This window comes from Gadus morhua, chromosome 21, assembly GCF_902167405.1.
Source record: "Gadus morhua chromosome 21, gadMor3.0, whole genome shotgun sequence".
In the NCBI taxonomy this organism is placed as follows: Eukaryota; Metazoa; Chordata; class Actinopteri; order Gadiformes; family Gadidae; genus Gadus; species Gadus morhua.
The window spans coordinates 4,867,477-4,886,520 of NC_044068.1; the positions used below are offsets into that span (position 1 = coordinate 4,867,477).

Sequence of the window (19,044 nt, forward strand, 5' to 3'; positions counted from 1 at the left end):
ATATATATATATATATATATATGTCCAACGATTTGACGAGATGATTGTTCATCATTTCAAAAAGGGACATCCATTGTACATCCATTTAATCTAGCACGCAAAGACCAATACAATCAATACAAATGCATATGGGAATTGCATATATCTATTCTCAGAACAGAAAAGGGAACATCCAAAGTATTCCCCCAAATCAGAAGGCTATCCTTCTAACTGGGAATTCCAAAACGGTCAACTAAAATCCATAAACTTCTGTTTGCTCGACACACACACACACACACACACACACGCACGTTGTAGGCTACTTCTCATGCCCATCTCCCCTCTCCCCAATGGTTTTAACACCATCTACTGACCTCACAGCAACAGCCATTGTGATATTGCAGAATGCAGATGTGATGTGGCTGCCAAACGACATTTGCCTAAAAGAACGTGAACGTCCAGACTATAGCTCTGTCAATCTTTATGGCCCTCTCTTCCGCTATAGAGAGGGAGAGACTACTCATAAAATACACACCATACACCATACACACTGGGTGTAATTCACTGCGGTGGAAAGCCATACTTGGTGTATCATATAAGGCATCAGATTTGTCTTTTTGGATACTGATGGCAGGGATGACCCGATCAACATTAAGGGATAACATAGATATGTTATTAATTTTACAACTGAACATCCTAACCGGCACATGCCTCAATAAGAGGCAAATCAAATGCATGCCTTCTATTTAGTTGAAATGGCATGGTCATGAAAATGTCTAAAAGAAGCTATTCTAGATTTGTGACATGAGTGATAACATAATTTATATTATAAGAGTATTAATTGCTGATTAACATTGAGTCCATGTTTTTGTTTTGGTTTGTAAATACATGATTGTTGCTTATATACTTTGTGATATCATTACAGGAAACTATGATAGATCAACAAGCTTTCGCTAGTGAAAGAGATTTTTTGAGGACAAGGGCAGGATGAGATGACCCTATATATGGATTCCCATCACAATCCCAATAAATTAGATTTATTGAAATAGAGCAAAGCTGTTGTAATTAACATACACGTGGTAAATAACTGTAATTAATTCACCTTAATTAAACATCGGAGCAGCATGAGCTTGTGAATTACAGACACAGATATGACCTAAATACCCTACTTCAGCAAAACGGATTATGTTGTTATGGTGGGTTAGCCTTTTCAATTATGAATAAATGGCATTATTATTGACTTTGGTTTGATGGGGGCAAATATAACCTGCATATAATGATAAACGTGTTTTTATGCATGTAACAGATTCAGGTCCTTCTTTATTTATCCTAGGGGAATTGTTTTAGCAAGAAATTGATAACAGATATTAATAATAGGCTTTATAAAAATATCTAAAGCTGGCAATTTACGATTAGAAATACAACTATAAACTAAACAAGCTAGGTAGATGAATCTCCTCATACTTAATCAAAGACACAAACACTCTAAATACAGATGCAAAACTATTACCATGAATTAGCATGCAATTATGGAATTATGAATGCCCTTTTATCCTTCTGTGCAGGAAGAGAACAACACCTTGAGTCCCTCAGGCTCTCATTCGGCTCTGAAAGTGAAGCGCGACACGACGCTCAACCTTAGATCCACAAGTGACGACCAGGACGACTCTATAGTCTAAACAGACACGGTTCACACAGAAACTCGGATGCGGCACAGCGTTTATTCGTTCGTTAATGCTATTAGCGGATTTATCTGGTGGCCCAGATAGTGCAGGTCGCTAGGACCACCGGACACATAGCTTACCCCTCTCTAAAACCTAATTGGTTTAATGTGCTTAACGTGGCTATAATTCGCAGAGCAACATCTGCACACATTGGAGAGTGGCTTAATACGCTAGGTAAGTTATATGGGTCCCAGGGGCATGCAGCCTCCCCTGGCCTTTATGACTGAACCCCACCCCCCCTCTGGTTTCGCACAGAACTTCAATGTCAAAGGGTATTGATTAATCTGGGTATCATGATGGTTCTGACGAGTCGTTCGTTTTTGGTCAGTACATTTAAAATGCAATACATTTGTGTTTTTGCGTCACCAAATGCGTGTGTGCCGGAAACTTATTAGATCATTGTTTTTCATGAGAGTTTTGTACATCATTTCATGAACCTTAGCGACACTTGGAGCTAAAACCGGTCAATACATCTCTTTTCCTACAGAAGAACTACAACTTCTAACAGTTCGTTTTTCTACCATCAGCACATGCCAACTAGTTGTTTATGCTTTGAAGCCTGTCTATCTATGTCTCTGGTTGATTTAAAAGGGTTCATTAGTCTGTGTTTCAGAGACAGGTGGTCCCTGCATTGCCCTGCGGACATCACAGGCCGGCATGGGAACGGCCATGGGAACCATCACACAAACGGTGGTCAGAGAGGAGGAGTCTTGGTCATCCTGTGTGTGTGTGTGTGTGTGTGTGTGTGTGTGTGTGTGTGTGTGTGTGTGTGTGTGTGTGTGTGTGTGTGTGTGTGTGTGTGTGTGTGTGTGTACAGTATATATGGGAAATCGCCTGGGGTGTGTGTAGATTAGGATTAAAAAAAAAAAAAAAGAACCAGCTGTGTCACTTTTCACACGCACACACACACACACACACACACACCTGCCCTTGTGCATCTCAATCCCTCCCAGTCCCTGCCACATGCTCCATCTATTAGAAACGTGACATATTGCCCCCAGAGTGCACAGATTGGCCAGACAGTTGGGCTGGTGTGTGTGCGAGCCAATTTCTCAGCTTCAGACAGAGACAAAGTCTCTCCAACACACACACACACACACACACACACACACACACACACACACACACACACACACACACACACACACACACACACACACACACACACACACACACACACACACACACACACACACACACACACACACACGGGCTAGGGGAGCAGGCCCCAGGGGCTCACTTCTGGGGTCCGAGATGGTTATCACAGAATAGGGGTTGTCCAGCGTTTCGGACCCGTGACCTTATTTTTGGGTTAATAATTGCAACCCAGAATTCTTGCCCCCCCCCCCCCCCCCAACACCTGGTGTCTACAACACATCGTGTTAACCCCCCCGGCAACACACAAAGTTGGGGTCGGATTAGTTGGCTGGTGGTTAGGAATACGTTTTTTTGGGGGGTTTATGAGAAAGTGCACCGTTAAATAATTTTAGCTTGCAGCAATCTCCCGCGACCCCTTATTCATATCAGGCTAGCCCAAATTTGGTGCTCATTGGACTGTTGGTGAGAGACAAAGGGTGAGGAAGCGGAGTTTGGTTACATCTAAAACCTCAAGGTTCATACAAGGAAGCAGGGAATCCACGAGGAGCCACTTGTTTCCACTTTGAGGCCAAAGTTCACGGAAAGGCAAGATAATGGACGGCATGCTTTTCCACGTACGATTTTGCGGTCATATTCTTACCATTATATTGTTGATTAACCCATTTAGATGAAACTGATACGAGTTTTGAAAAACTGTATACCGTTCACAGGAGTCAAAAGTCAGAAGGGAACTATTTAGCTTTTTTTATTTAAAAATCTATTGATCAGTGCAATGATTGTAGACATGAGAGCATATTACAAGTACATTTTGCTCTAATAACAGGCACACAACAAAATGTAGACCAATCCAGTCTAAATTTCCATTTATATTTACAATAAATCATGTTTTACAAGAAAGGTTAGCCAGCCAAACATTGCCTTGTAAAACTCCCCTAAACATTTCTGCGTAACGACCAAATAACCAACTGTAAACGTTATCACACTGCCTTTAGCAAAATAGTAGTGAGTCAACTCCTCCCGATTCCATCAGTGCTCCACATCGGCCACTAAAGAACACCCTGCAAATGTGCGTCTTGCCTCGTCCTTCAGCATTTATTGTTCATCCCTCACACACCTGGTGCTGAGGCTGTTCAGGTGTTCACGGGCCGAGGGCCTCACAGGCCGGTGTCCTCTATGACATGGCCGTCGTCGGCCCCGTTCTCCTTCAGCGTGGTCAGCTCCCAGCGGCCTCCTCCACACAGCCTCAAGGAGACGTCGTGGTACTGCCAACCACAAACACAACAACAAACACAACAACATAGCGATTAAAGGTGACACATTATACCACCAGGTGTGAGTGTGATTAGCCGTCACAAGCCGCTTTGAAAATCTGCCTCTTCTGACATCACAAGTGGGCGTATCCGTCATACATCGCGGTGGGACGTGCCCACTTGTGAGGTCAGAAGAGGCGGATTTTCAAAGCGGCTTGTGACGGCTAATCACACTCACACCTGGTGGTATAATGTGTCACCTATAACAACAGAGGTTCATAAAACGTTTGATGTGTTCTGGTATTATCTCTGAACTGATTGCAGTCGCAACTTGAGACATCGTACTTGTAATAAGGAACATATCTCTAGTGAGCTCTTGTGATTGGACGAGGCTTGTCCACAAGCGTTTCTTATCTACATACATTTTTGCTTCGGGGGCTTTTCAAAGTAAAACACAGAACAAGAATTTGTGTGGCATCTCATTTCTGCTTACACCAGGAAAGAAGGCTACCTCTCTTATTTAGCAACATGGCACTCTTGGCATTATAGTAGGGCATTACACGTATAGTGTGAATACATGTTGATAAATCAAAGAAACCATGTTATATCTATACAGTATAACATGTATATACAGGTTTGTGAATACATTAGAATAAATAGAGACACCATGTTCCATCTAAACAGTATAACATGTAGATAAATACAGATGTTACATCTACAGTATAACATGCATATACATGTAGATGAATACAGATGTTACATCTACATATTATAACATGTATATGTAGATAAATACAGATGTTACATCTACAGTATAACATGTATATGTAGATAAATACAGATGCTACATCAACAGTATAACATGTATATGTAGATAATTACAGATGTTACATCCACAGTATAACATGTATGTGTAGATAAATACAGATGTTACATCTACATTATAACACGTTTATACATGTAGATAAATACAGATGTTACATCAACAGTATAACATGTATATGTAGATAAATACAGATGTTACATCCACAGTATAACATACAGGATGTGACCGTGATGGCCCTACCTTCTCCAGGCTGCTGCGGTGGCCAAGGCTGATCAGGGTCATGCCCAGCTGTTTGCACAGCCGGTACAGCTGTCCCTCGGCCTCCTCTGTGAGCGCACTGGTGGCCTCGTCCAACACTACCACAGACGCACAATCAGTTTGGTCCATTTTGAGAGACACACTCAACCACTGCGGCGGAAAAGGCTTGACCGCGTGTCAAGTCACGGCGACATCTACCGACAGCGCGTTTGATATGACTCGTATAAATGACCTTGGGTCGTATCAAACTCGCTGTTGGGTAAATGTTGCCCTGGCTAATAAATAGTTTCGACTTTTGTTTTGAAGGAGCCAACCAGTGCATTTGGGCTTGCTGGTGTGCTAGTCACGGTAACATTTACTGACAATTAATGTCAGTCATTTAATGTTGGTCAAGCCCAACATTAAATGACCTGAGGTCATTGTACGAGTCGCATCAAACTCGCTGTCGGGTAAATGTTGCCCTGACTAATATACGGTAAAGATTTTTATTTTGAAGGAGCCAACCTGCGTATTTGGGCTGCAGGTAGAAGAGGCGAGCGAAGCAGAGGCGCTGCATCTCGCCCGGCGACAGGACGTCATACCTGCAGCAAAGAGAGCCATTAGAGGAGCACACGGACGCACACGCACACACACACACACACACACACACACAGACAGACAGACAGACAGACAGACAGACAGACAGACAGACAGACAGACAGACAGACAGACAGACAGACAGACAGACAGACAGACAGACAGACAGAGAATGGAGGATGCACCCTGGGATGATTAAGTTGGTGTAGCAGCTAGGGGGCTCTCCTCCCCTCTAAGGGGTACTGGGTTGCATGCCCTCCTTAATGCTCTGATAATTTGAAATCACTCTTAGTCACTAATACCAAATAGTAATATCAAAGTAAAAGCCTGATTCATATATTTTTCTTTGTTTTTACCAGTTCCAGTCCACCTTCTCGTCCAGACCTCCGGTCCTCTTCAGTAGGTTGGACTGTTAAACAGGCGACAGGGAGAGAGGGAGTTCAGCACAGGATGGACTAGACCTCAGGCCTAATAAACTCCAATAGGACACAACGTGTTCTGCTCTGTTCCCTTACCACCCCAGCCAGTTCCAGAAACTGGATTATTCTTTCATCGTCCACCGACCCTGAATGAGTAAAAGCAAAACACTGCTTAAGCACCAATTCTGCAATATTTCTAATTCGTCACATATGCCAGATTTCTTTTCAAGATCATTTTCAAGCCTTTGAGATCCTACCTGAGGCAGGGTAAATATCCTTCAAGGGGTAGATCACCTGTGACCAGATTGTAAATAAATAGGATTTAAAACGCCATTAGGAGTGTTAACAACCTTATTAAGTTGAGAGAGGAAATGTTATGTTTGAAATGGATACTTGCGTTGTTATTCCCATGCTGTAGAGCGCCCCCTAAAGGCATGGGAATAACAATGCACCTATCCATTGCATACATAAACCATTCACTATTGACCTCATCATGGAACAGAACAATGTGTGGAGGTCTACCTGCTCACGCAGCGTTCCGTCTGTGAGGTACGGCTTCTGGGGCAGGAACAGAATTCCTCGGGGCCCGAAGCACGTGGTCATCTGAACAAAACCTAAAGAACATAAATAATACTCAAATCACATGGATCACGGGATCAAATCGGTAACTCATTACTGAGGATTCTAAAGTTGAATATATCCTAGAGACATATTAAAGACGTATCAACTTAAAAAAGCTACACTTACAAAAGCTACAATTTAAAAAAAGCTACGGCACACAGACTGAGGCTAACAGACAGTGAAGGAGGTTCTTCGACCGTACATGAGCTGCACATTACAAAGATCAACAGATGTCCCCAAATGAGTGATGTTTGGCATCTTGGGTCTCCTAGGAGAACGCTCAGCATCGCTGATACGCAGATAAACGCACAATCCGTCCTAGGCCACGAGGCCTAGAGACTCACGGCACACAGACTGTTGCTACCGCTAGCCCCTTTTCACAGAGGCGTCATCAGAGCCCGAACAAAGGCCTCAGCCCCTTTGATGACCCCAGGTGCGGCAAGTAGACCAAACCAGTGAGACGAGTCGGATTCCTGTGCACCGGAACACCAAAGCATCTCACCCATAGCAAGTGATGAGCGCCACCTTCCGATGATGCCTCAATGGAAAGGGGTATTATGACCGACGGACCGCGTCCCACTCACCGCTGTCGGCCTCCCAGAGACGGTTGAGCACGCGGAGCAGCGAGGTCTTGCCGGTGCCCGTGTTCCCCACCACCAGCAGGTGGCGCCCCTGGCTGATCTTCAGGCTCAGCTCCTCCACCAGGAGCTCGTCCGAGTCCGGGGAGCGGAAGGACAGCCGGTCCAGGACGAAGGCCGTGTCGGCCGGGCCCGCGTGGATGTTGAAGTCACTGGGAGGGGGGAGAGAGGAGGGGACAGGGGGAGGCGGAAGAAGGGAGGGGAGAGAGAGGAGAGGGAAGCGGGGGAGAGAGGGAGGGAACGGAGGAGGAAGAGAAAAATGGAGGAGAGGGAGGAGAGGGGAGGGAGGGGGGGAAGGGAGGAGGGAGAGAGGAAATAGAGAGGGAAGGGGGGGAGATCGGCGAGCAAAAGAGAGCGGGGAGAGGGAGGGGTGAGAAAGAGGGAGAGATGGGGGGAGGATGAGAGAGAGATGTGACATCCTGCGACAAGAAGATAACCACATCATTTTTTATTTAAACTTGACTTTATCAGGGTAAGCTCCTTTAGGTTGCGAGCCTCTTTTCAGAGATACCTGAGAAATGAGGACATATTTTAGAATTTGCCATTCATTTTATATAAGGTATTAGCTTTCATCCTTAGCCAACGCTATCCTGCCCTACCTGTCAAAGTCGTAGTTGTCCCCTGAAGCCGGGTCGTAATCACACTGTCTCCGCAAGATGTCCGCCATCGCCTCCCTGAGCTCTCCGATCCTGACACACACGCACACACGCGCACACACACACCCACATTTAATGTTGCACTTTCTAAACTCACACACACAAAAAAACATTCCAACACACACACACACCAATGGTGAGGAGTATGTTACCTGTGGGTGTACCCAGCCACGTCTGACAGAGTAGTGGACAGGTCTATTAGCTGGGAGAAGCCATTTATCAGGTAGATGCACACAAACGCATTCTGAACAGGGAAGAGAAACAAAACTCAGCGACCAGGTCGAACAGTAAGTGAGACAAAAAACAGGTTACAAAGAAGAGTGGCACAACTTGGAGGGAGGCTCACGTTTAAGTAATTCACAGTCATTAAAGAAAGAGAGATCTGGCCATCTTTGACATTTTATATATATTTTAGGAAACAGTGGTCTTTGCTGCCACCCAGTGGTCATTAAAAATAGTGATGATTTAACGTCCTCATAAGAGAGTGATCTACTAGTACTACCTAGCCTGGTTCTACCAGACTCTCGTACTTCACTTCATTTCATTTCATTTGTACAGAGAGTCTGGACCTAATCAATTGACAAACGTTAACTCACTTGAAGGCGGGTGTCTGTTGAAGTTTAAAATGATTGGATCTGCCCAGTGCCACTCTGGATCTGCCATAACCAATCGCTAACGTTTGGTTGTGACGCATGTCATGCGCCGGGAATCACGCGCAGGTTGTACACAAACCAAACACCTTGCGCGTCTGCACGAAAATGTCCGTCAACGAAAGCTGCAGGTTTTGTTCGTCGAATTTAATATATCAGGGAAAAATTGTACATTGTAAATCAATATTTTATAGTAAGGCCAGAGATGATGTATGCAGTCAACTTTCGAAGCTGGGTCTAATCGTTGACAACACGCCATCGTCATTGTTCTCAGACACGCCCTCTGTTCGCTGATTGGGCGCCGCTGTGGCGGCCCCAGAAAACCAAATTACATACAGCAGGTTCAGACCTTGTACTGAAGGGAAATTCAAATTGAGCGGAAGTACTTAGGCGGGCGGAGCCAGGCTAAGTACTACCAGGGCCGTAGCACCAAATTCTGGGCCCTGTATACAAGAGGTACTGATGCCCCCCCCCCCCCCCGAATTCCCCCTACCAGCCCCCTGTGCTGAATTGTTGACGGGGGACGGGACGGGACGGGGGGTGGAAAATTCAAACGAAATAAAAAACCTTTTATTTTATTTTTTCATTCCCATGGGCCCCCCCCTCTGCCTTGCCCCCCCCCCCCCCCCCCCCCCCCCACAACTGTCCACCCTTAGCCCCACAGTCCGACAGCCCTGAGTACTACTACTACTATACAATTATATGAACGGAATGAATAAAACCCGGTGAACCTTCGGAGACCCACCCGGCTGATGAGGGCGCTCAGTTCCCCGGGGCTGAGGTCGTCGTAGATGCCCGTGAAGATGGGGATGGCGATGATGATGTAGCTGAGAAAGCCGCCGAGGTAGTCAAAGGTGTTCACCCCGACTGAATAAGAAAGGAGCGTTTGTGAACGCGTTAGCTGTTAGTGCCACCATAGCGGGGGGGGCACCCAGTGTGCCCCTGTGTGAGCGGACATGCTCCGGCGTTTTTTTGTGATTGTTGAGGCCAAAGATCCTTCATTATGCGGCAAGTTTTCTTGATAAATGCGATGAAGTATCCGGTATATTTATGCAATTTTATGCGATTGCAATTGCGGGAACTTGCAAAAATGCAGCTTTTCGAAATGGCTGCTCTTAAACGCAATATTTTTAAACTTTCTGCTAAGATATATGTGATTTTTTTTGCAACGGAAATGCGGGGATTATGAAATCATGCAAGCCCCGCATATTTTGGCAATTTATGCGGTGAAAGTGCGGCATATTTGAAAACATGCATCCCCGCATGAATATGCGGACGTTGGCTGATTATGCATTGAATTATGCGATCGCATAATCGCGTTTTTCTCGAGGGACTGATGAAGGCAACGGTGCTTACTGTACAGCCAGAGCTCTTTGTTCATCAGCCTCTTCTGAGTCTGCAGCAGACTCTGCAGTCTTCGGTCGGTCCTCATGTGTTCCACTTTACCCGCTCTGCATGCAAAGAGAAAAACGAACATGTCAATTGTTTGGGGGATATTGTGGGCAGACTCTGTTTATTGGCATGGACACTGTTTATGTGGAGAGACAGCGTGTGAGGGCATCACAGCAGCCCTGGATGTCTGTGTGAAGAAACTACTAAAACGGCTCACACACACACACACACACACACACACACACACACACACACACACACACACACACACACACACACACACACACACACACACACACACACACACACACACACACACACACACACACACACACACCTGTAAAAGGCAGCAGACTCCGCGTTGACCCTGATCTGCATGTGCTTGAACCTGCAGACACAAACACAAAACAAACAGGGGATTTGACGTCTTCAATGAAAGATGATGGAGTTAAAGAGGGGAGATGAAATGTGTCTATTTTCTTTCACTCTGGTTACTGCTCGTCATGTGCAACCCTTGCGAGGTTGTTCAATATACATGATGTTCAACATGTGTGAGGAAATCTTGCCGACAGCTGACACACATCCTGTGATAAACAAACTCAGAACACTGACACAAACTTTAACTTCCTTATTCTCCGATTGCCAAAACAAATCGTTAGAAGTACGCCACACACAGGGGTTTTTACACAGTATGTAAATGTTCAAAGTATGAACATCTATTAACTCTTTTTACAGGAGAACATCTATTTACATATATCCATGAAGCAGGCCACGAGCCTCGATTATTGCAATATAATAAGCCTGCAACTAGCGATTGTTCTCATAGTTGGGTTAGGATAAGATAATTCCCCCCCCAACCCTCCCACTAATACAATTCCCCCCTTCCCCCATAAGAAAACTAAACGTTAAGTCAAAATAAATATCGTAAATAATAGCAAATAACATCACTAGTTACCAGAGTCTAAAGTGATGTCTTAAACATGCTTGCTTTAACTGACAAGCAGCCAAGAAAAACTAAACGATTCCTATTATATTGACCCATGAACCATATCTTTATATTGAAGAATCGATAAAGCGACGCATCGTTGAAATGTGATTGAAATGTACCTGAAGTCGCCCTCTAGTTTCTCCTGTTGGAACAGCGTGTGGACAATCGGACCCATGAGCATTTTGTTGGAGATGGTCCCCACCACAAAGTAGCCGAAGATACTCACTGGACCCATCCAGCCAGTACTAGAAGAGAGTAGAAAAACATTCACATCCGTTCACACAAATATTGGACAAGATTTACTTTTCCAATCCGAAGATAACACATCTCTACTGCTTTGCATCATGGGTGATTTGTGTTTATTTTGGGTGGTTAAACACTTTGGTCCCGTGACCATGTATGGCCACTACAGAAGCTCCGCCACATTAAATACGAAAATGCTTGCCTCTGATCCTCTCATTTCCGGTCTCTTGCTACCGTCAACAATCCCAAACACAGTCCGTTAATGGAGGCATTGGCTCCGTCACGTATTATACACAGTTATCCTCCAGTGTAAACCGAGCCGGCTGTTGTACCAGAATCATAGTCTTGGAAGTAAGAGTTTATTCACATTTAACAATATGTGTAACGATTGGGATCATTTGCATACAGGAGCTGCGATCGAAAGTCCTCGACATGCAACTTGGAAGGGCGGTACGACTGCTAGGCAACAGCGCTGTGCCGTGCATCACCTGTGGTAGCACTGGTAGGTGTAGTAGGCCAGCGTGAAGGGGGAGACGATGATCCGACTGGCCATGTTGCTCATCTGCTTGCACAGCCTCTCCGTGTCTTGGCTGATCCGCTGGTCTCTAGAGAGGCAAAACCACAAGGGAAAAAACTACAAATCACTGGTCGAAGGACTACAAATGGCTGATGCTACCTCATTACACCGTGGCAAACGACATGTTGGCTTTCCATGGTGTATGGTATGACTGTTTGGGATGCAAAGATCGCTTAGGCCTTTCAGTAAAGCTCATATGCATAATCAAAATGGATTAACTAAAGTTAAGTATAAAAAGCTAAAATTGGACTCACCGCTCAATGTAAAACCAGCTAACAAAAAGCATCAGTCATGCTTTCCTGACCAATCCGGTGACAGATACTGTACCTCTGTGACGCCCCCCTGTGGGGTCCGACAGTACACCCGAGCTCACCCTGATTATTCAAACACAACGCCTTCTGCTGACAGCCCCCACTACCCCACTACTGATGATGTGAATTACCTAGAGCTGCAGGCTGACTTTAGTCCCGCCCCCACACAGGTTAAAGTTCAGGGGTCACAGGTCACTCACGGGTTGTCTATGTCCTCCCGGAGGACGTTGAGGGTGTAGTACACCCTGCCCCGGAAGTAGTCTGCGTGGAGGTTCTCCGTGAGGGACTGCCGCCAGCCCACATACATCTGGCTGCAGATGTACTGGTCCAGGCTCTTCAGCTGGGGAGGCAAAAGGTAATGGCCCACGGACTGCATTCATATAGCGCTTTTATCCAAAGCGCTTTACAATATTGCCTGACATTCACCCATTCATGCACGCATTCACACACCGAAGCCTGGAGTCAACCATGCAGGGCGAACAGCCAGCTCCTCGGGAGCAGTTAGGGTTAGGTGCCTTGCTCAGGGCAACTCAGCTAGGAGGAGCCGGGGATTGAACTAGCAGCCTTGCGGTTACCAGCTACCCCGCTCTCCATCCTGAGCTAATGCCTGCCCCGGAGGCGGAGCCAAGAGGGAGACATATATATATATATATATATATATATATATATATATACACACACACACACACACACACATATATATATATATATATATATATATATATATATATATATATATATATATATATATATATATATATATATATATACACATATACAGAAGGCCACGGGCTGAACCAACTGTGGGCCATACCACAGCATACCGGGTTGATGTATGGTTGTACGTTGCACAGGTTAGAGCCAGGTTCGTCATTGTTCGTATTTTTGTTTTGTAACGTTATGTTAAAACAGCAGATCTTGTGTTATAACGCGATTAATATGGTTTTATTATATTATTATATTTTATTATATATTATGTATATATATATATATATTGGGTGTTTTGAGACTGTTTAGCAACTGCTGATTGCGTCTTAACATGTTTGGTGGGGGGATTTACATGGAATAGTCGATGTGTGATGAGCTGAGATTAAATTGATTCCTGATCAATAATGGGAGGCAGATAGGAGTCAGTTGTAGCAACCAAAACTAAAAAAGATAACTGAGGAATGACCTACGGTGGAGTTGAGCAGGATGAGCAGTATAGCAAGGGTGATCAGGTTGCGGAAGGCTGCGTAATCCTTGTCAGCCAACACCATGTAGAACTGGCTGGGAAGGATACCCACCTGGTAAATGATCAGCTGCTCTGAAACAGGAAGAAAGAACACAAGAGTAAGCAAATTGTGAAACAATGGGACACTTTCACAAGTGAACTTAAATGAGGTGGAACAGGTGGAGATGTGCACAGACTTGACTGAGCTAAAGGTCATCAGGAATAAAGTCTTCTGTGAAAGGACTGCACTCGAAATGACGAAGGGAAGGAATTGAAGACAACCTGGACAAAAGTCGTACAGTACAAATAAAATACAAAAATGTACACTTATCAGCTGTTTTTTTATATTCCATGTACCCTCACGTTTTTGTTAAGAGCGTGTTGAATATAGCATTATATGGGTTATAATGAAGCACTGTAAAGATAAGGCAAGGCAACTTTATTTATAAAGCACGTTTCATACACGAGGCAGACTCAAAGTGCTTCATATTGTAACATAGTCATACATTAAACAGAACACTAGTTGTACCCTTTAATTAATTCAGTTGCATGCGAAAGAAACACTAGATAGCTGAAATGCTAATATATCCCTATAACGTTAGATTTATATTGATCTGTCCCTGTTGGGTGAAGTTACCCGTCAAGGTGAGCACTAGAAGCGTTCCGAACATAAGCACGCTCTGGCTGGTCCAGGATGGAAACAGCACCTTCTGGATGCTGAGAAACCTCTGCACAAACCTCCAGTCAAGCTGTAGTCTGGGGAAGAAATCAGGACATCACAGACATAGAACGAGAGAGACAGAGACCAAGACAGACACGAAAAAAGACACCGTGAGAGCGAGAGAGAGACACACACACACACACACACACACACACACACACACACACACACACACACACACACACACACACACACACACACACGTTAAGTGACCTGGTGTAAATACCACGCATTGAAAGAGAAAATAGGGTGACAAAAATACCTAAATTCGCCTTACCTCTTTTTTTCTCGGACATTTTTCTTTGGTGAAGTCGGCATTGCTACAGCGCATGTGAAAGTTTAAACCTTGAAACTTAAAAAATAAAGTGCGGTAGAAAAATAGTTCCGGAGATTCACATTCACGTTGATTCCTTATTTCGGATCATCGATGACTATTGTTGGGAAACTGATAACGAAACTAAAACGTAGGAGACATTATAAAACACCGGAGAAGTCGACGTATGAAGAACTGGGTGATGACTACGAGGCGCAGAGAGTCACTGCAACACCCGCAGCCGCAGGTAAGCGAAACAAGTAAACAATTCCTCACACGCTCGTTTCCGGTCCAGGATATGCGACGTGTATTTTTTTCAGAGTAAAAGTTCCCCAGATCAACGGTCTCGTTATGAAAGAATGACGCCAGTGTCCGAAAGAAAGCATTTATTTTCTTCCAACAATGCATTCAATTGTCATCACCAGGAAAACAAATGGGTATAAAAATCACGTTATTCAGCTTAATGCCTGAAAAAAGTTTAGTTTATTCGGATTTCTGAATGTAAATTAAAAACATTAAAGTTCATTTTGATATACGTTGTACACGTTTTATATTGCAATTAATTAGTCATTAGTGCAGCATAGTTAAATAATATATATTAGCAAAACCAAACAAATTAAAACAAGCAAAGAAATAATACATGATCACAGCAAATAGGCTTTTAAAGCATTAAAGCAATGCTGACTCCAATAAAAACCACTAGGTAGTATATTTGTACGACTCAAAGAGCACTGTTAACGCAATAGGGGGGGGGCTGTATCTTTGTGAGGGGATGAATGTCAAATCGGTATCTCTTATCAGAGGAATACAAAGGTTAGACCTATTGATATAAATTGTCAGGTACATGAACCCAATGCTATTTAGGTTCAATGTGCCAAAAGATTATCTCTTACCTTTAACTTTGTGCATATCCAAAGTAACAAACCAGATTGCACTCGTTTCATTTGCTCATTCTCTGGACTTCAGGGGGATATTGTGGGATATACATTCTGGTGTGTTAAGATACTGTATAAACATGTCCCTCACTCGAGCATAACCACGGTACAACAATACAAAGCTTTTTCAGAGGCTTCCCTTATTCATGCTTGTTTGTCGAGAGGCAAGAGATTGGTCAGCCACGGGAAGAACTCTCCGTGACAAAGGCATCGGCCCGTTGGGGTCAAACAGGAACCAAACACTGTTATCTTGGTACAGAAACGTGTGTGTGTGTGTGCGTGTGGGTTCCCTTGACCCCAGCAGTGGTATCAATCCCCCCTCCACCCCCCTCCCAACCCCAACGTCCAGAGAGACCACTAGGGGTCTCACAGGTTTGGTTCGGCTTGACCCTCCCCCTCCCAATACCAGAAAGACCACTAGGGTCGCACAGGTTAGGTTGGGTTTGGCTGGACCCCTCCCCCACCCCCCAACGTCCAGAGTGACCACTAGGGGTCTCACAGGTTTGGTTCGGCTTGACCCTCCCCCTCCCAATACCAGAAAGACCACTAGGGTCGCACAGGTTAGGTTGGGTTTGGCTGGACCCCCCCCCACCCCTCCCCCACCCCCACCCCTCCCCCCACCAACGTCCAGAATGACCACTAGCGGTCGCGCGGTTTTGGTTTCGCTTACTGCCCGCTCAGGCCAGGTGCACCAGGCTGAAGACGAAGGGCACCACGCACACGCAGCAGAAGCCCACCACGCTGTACACGACGTAGCGGTACGGCAGCTCCACCCGCATGTGCTGCCGGGCGCGCCGCACGTCCCCCGTCGGCATGCCGAACACGCGGCACAGCGCCGGGATGGTCACGGCCTTCATCGCCATGCGGCACACCAGCAGCACCGCCACGCCCAGGACGAAGCGCGCCAGGGAGCGCCCCACGAGGCCCGCCCCCACGGAGGGCATGGCCAGGGGCAGGGCGGACAGCGGCACGTCCGTCAGGAGACCCAGCCGGTGGTTGACGTGGGTGCCCAGCGCGGTGCCCACGCCCGTGCCCAGGGCCTGGGCCGTGTCCCCGCGCGAGGTGCTCCAGGAGTCCAGGCTGAAGGCCAGCAGGCCCATGCCCACGTGGGAGAGCACGATGGCGAGCGGCGCCGACGGGCTGGCGGCGTAGAAGCCGTCGATGCTGTCCAGCATGGGCTGCATGGCCGCCAGGATGAGGAGGCTGTAGAGGAAGCCCGTGATCACTTCCTGCAGGGGAGGAAGGAAACTCGGGGGGGTTAGAGGAGGGGGCGGGGGGGGTGCATTGTTGTGTTGGCCTTGGTTTTGTTTAGGAATGTGATTCTGTGGCGTTTAGTCGTACTGACTCGATCGACTCCACGTCAAGCCCTGGCCGTTTCAAAAGCTTATCTAGAGAATGGGATTGATTAACTGCTCGAGGGAGAACTCACTGACCATATTTTCAGGGTTTTTTCGACATAAGGAGAGAGAAATTGGAAAGATAAGAAGGAGATATGAGCCCTCGGAATGTCTGTTATCGCGGGGTTCATATTCGAGCCGGCGGCGTTGGTCGTTGTGTCGAAAGGTGCAGCTAAACGATTTTAAACCACGTTCATAAATCAAATCCCCAATGATTGCGATTCCTCTTGGCGCCGCTAGAGGGCGGTGGTGACAGTTCAAGTGATTGGCATTCAGTCATCAGTGGGTTGATAGAAATGCTCACCAGTACAGAATGCATCCCCATGTAGACTCTGCTCACACAGACCAGCAGACTCCAGCTGAGGGCCGCCGTCAGACCAAAGCTGAAAGAATACTGAGAATCCAGAGACATACGATTAGTTGGTCTAATGCAACACAACGCTATACTGAGTAGCTAAAGCACAATAACATAACTAATAAATAGCTACAAATGTACAATAACAAAGCTTTTGAGTTGCTAATAAAAAGGCATCCAGAGTGAAAGACATGTCAAATTATATTCAGATGACCTGGGGAGAATTGGTGTGTAGAGCTATATTTAATACATGATTGACTAGAATTGCTCTGTAGATTTCCCTGTACAATCTGAGCTTGGCTCATGCACAGATGCTTCCCCTTCCTGTGCCAGATAGTTTTGGGATGCATTTCATGGTCATTCAAGACTCTTAATGCCAAAGACTTGGCAGTTGTGCTGCAGCCGCAGCAGCGTCTATACAAACATAATCTGACACCGACCAGCTCAATGAATAAGAATGAATGAGTCCAGTCCCCCATGGATGAAGCGATGAGTCTGCTTACCTCCCAACGTCCATACGAAAGCATGAACAGAGAGAACGACATAGCCGTCCCGGTCATGGCATGCGTGGACGGCATGCTGTACTCAGAGTTGTAAAACACCTCCACCTTCACCACAGGTGGGGAGGCTGGCCGCGACCAGCGAACCAAGTCTTTGGTTGACTGTCCGATGAAGAGGTTCCAGGCCCAAACAATAATAAGCCTCCGACTGACCAGGGGGTCGATGTTCCAGAACACGAAGGGGAAAAAGACGATGAAAAACATCTCGTTGCCCAGCTCGGTTCCAAACGTGAATAAATAAAACAGAAACTTGTTGTTGATGATGAACTCGTTGCCAACATCCCCTGTCAGAGAGTTCTTCCGGAGCGGCTTGGCTCTCGCGGTATCTGCTGAACCCCCGCAGCCGGCGGCCTGCATCTCATCCCCGGCTTCCCTTGACCGCAGCGCCGCTGACCCGTTACCCAAGTCCCTGGACCGGTTTTCCTCCGGGTCCGAGTGGTTTCTTTGCCTGGGATATTCCCGTGTTCCCCCATCATCGTTCGCACTCGCACCACTTGAAAGTTTGTCCCCCGAATCACTCGGTTTCTCCGAGAAGGTCCCCTGAACGCCGCACAGCTTCTGAAACCCTGCCACAAGGCTCGGGTCTTGGAGGTAGTTGCATAGCCGGATAAACATCGCTCCGAATGCCATGTCTAAAGGTTTAAAGCGGTGGGTGTATAGAAAACGTTTAAACCAGTCTACTTCGACATGCAGTTAGCCCCCATCGTCTCCGTAAAAGCCCGGCCGAATTAAAGTAGGCTGCACACGGGGATCAGTCACTGCCTATCAGGAGCTCAGTGCCAATACAACCGAGCATCATTCACAGATGCAATATCACACTAACATTAAGCCGATCACGAGATATTCGGGAAACCATCCAGGTGTTTCTATGCAGACCGCGCTGTGCGTTCGGCGATCGGTTATCGGACTTTTAAACGTAACGGAAAGGATGTCAGCAGGAAGTTGAACGCCGGAGTGTGTAGATCACCGGCTTCCAAAGTTCAGAGAAGTTAATCATTGCCGTGCGAATTAGCGTCAAACCCTAAACTGCACCACACAGCCGTCTTCGTGATGGTCTCCCTGCCGCTTCCCGTTTTTCCTTGCCACCTCTTCCTAATCGTCTTCTTCTGGCGCAGCCGCAGTCGGCGGTTTGATGACGCGGGCTTATCGCCCTCTAGAGGATAGAGGTGCAATAACACATGTGTTCATTAGGCTTTGATCAGATGTAAAACACATGCTTAATCAATGCATATTCCACTTGAGGCTGCTAACTCACCACGACGATGGCGCTCTTCTCCTGTTGGGCGTGCCACAGTTTTGGTTGTCGTTCGTGTCATTCTTGTAAAACAAAAGTAACACTTTATT

The 19,044-nt window shown here is 46.1% G+C and overlaps 2 protein-coding genes across 2 annotated transcripts; both read right to left on the reverse strand.

The window, feature by feature from the left end:
- Positions 1-3,530: 3,530 nt before the first annotated feature.
- Positions 3,531-14,714, reverse strand: abcd4 (ATP-binding cassette, sub-family D (ALD), member 4). The gene is made up of 19 exons (XM_030345080.1): positions 14,418-14,714; positions 14,057-14,175; positions 13,385-13,512; positions 12,407-12,546; positions 11,807-11,923; positions 11,195-11,320; positions 10,425-10,475; positions 10,052-10,146; positions 9,441-9,562; positions 8,198-8,289; positions 7,989-8,078; positions 7,336-7,541; positions 6,653-6,744; positions 6,388-6,424; positions 6,227-6,276; positions 6,068-6,120; positions 5,640-5,716; positions 5,118-5,233; positions 3,531-4,063 (listed from the first exon to the last, which is right to left on the reverse strand). Exons 1-19 carry the CDS (start codon positions 14,456-14,458, stop codon positions 3,956-3,958), a joined length of 1,860 nt encoding a protein of 619 aa, XP_030200940.1. The 5' UTR covers positions 14,459-14,714; the 3' UTR covers positions 3,531-3,955.
- Positions 14,715-14,824: 110 nt separating this feature from the next.
- On the reverse strand, positions 14,825-18,814 carry sgpp1a (sphingosine-1-phosphate phosphatase 1a). The gene is made up of 3 exons (XM_030345081.1): positions 17,644-18,814; positions 17,090-17,179; positions 14,825-16,617 (listed from the first exon to the last, which is right to left on the reverse strand). The coding sequence occupies exons 1-3, from the start codon at positions 18,328-18,330 to the stop codon at positions 16,066-16,068; spliced, it is 1,329 nt and encodes a 442-aa protein (XP_030200941.1). The 5' UTR covers positions 18,331-18,814; the 3' UTR covers positions 14,825-16,065.
- Between the last annotated feature and the right edge of the window lie 230 nt (positions 18,815-19,044).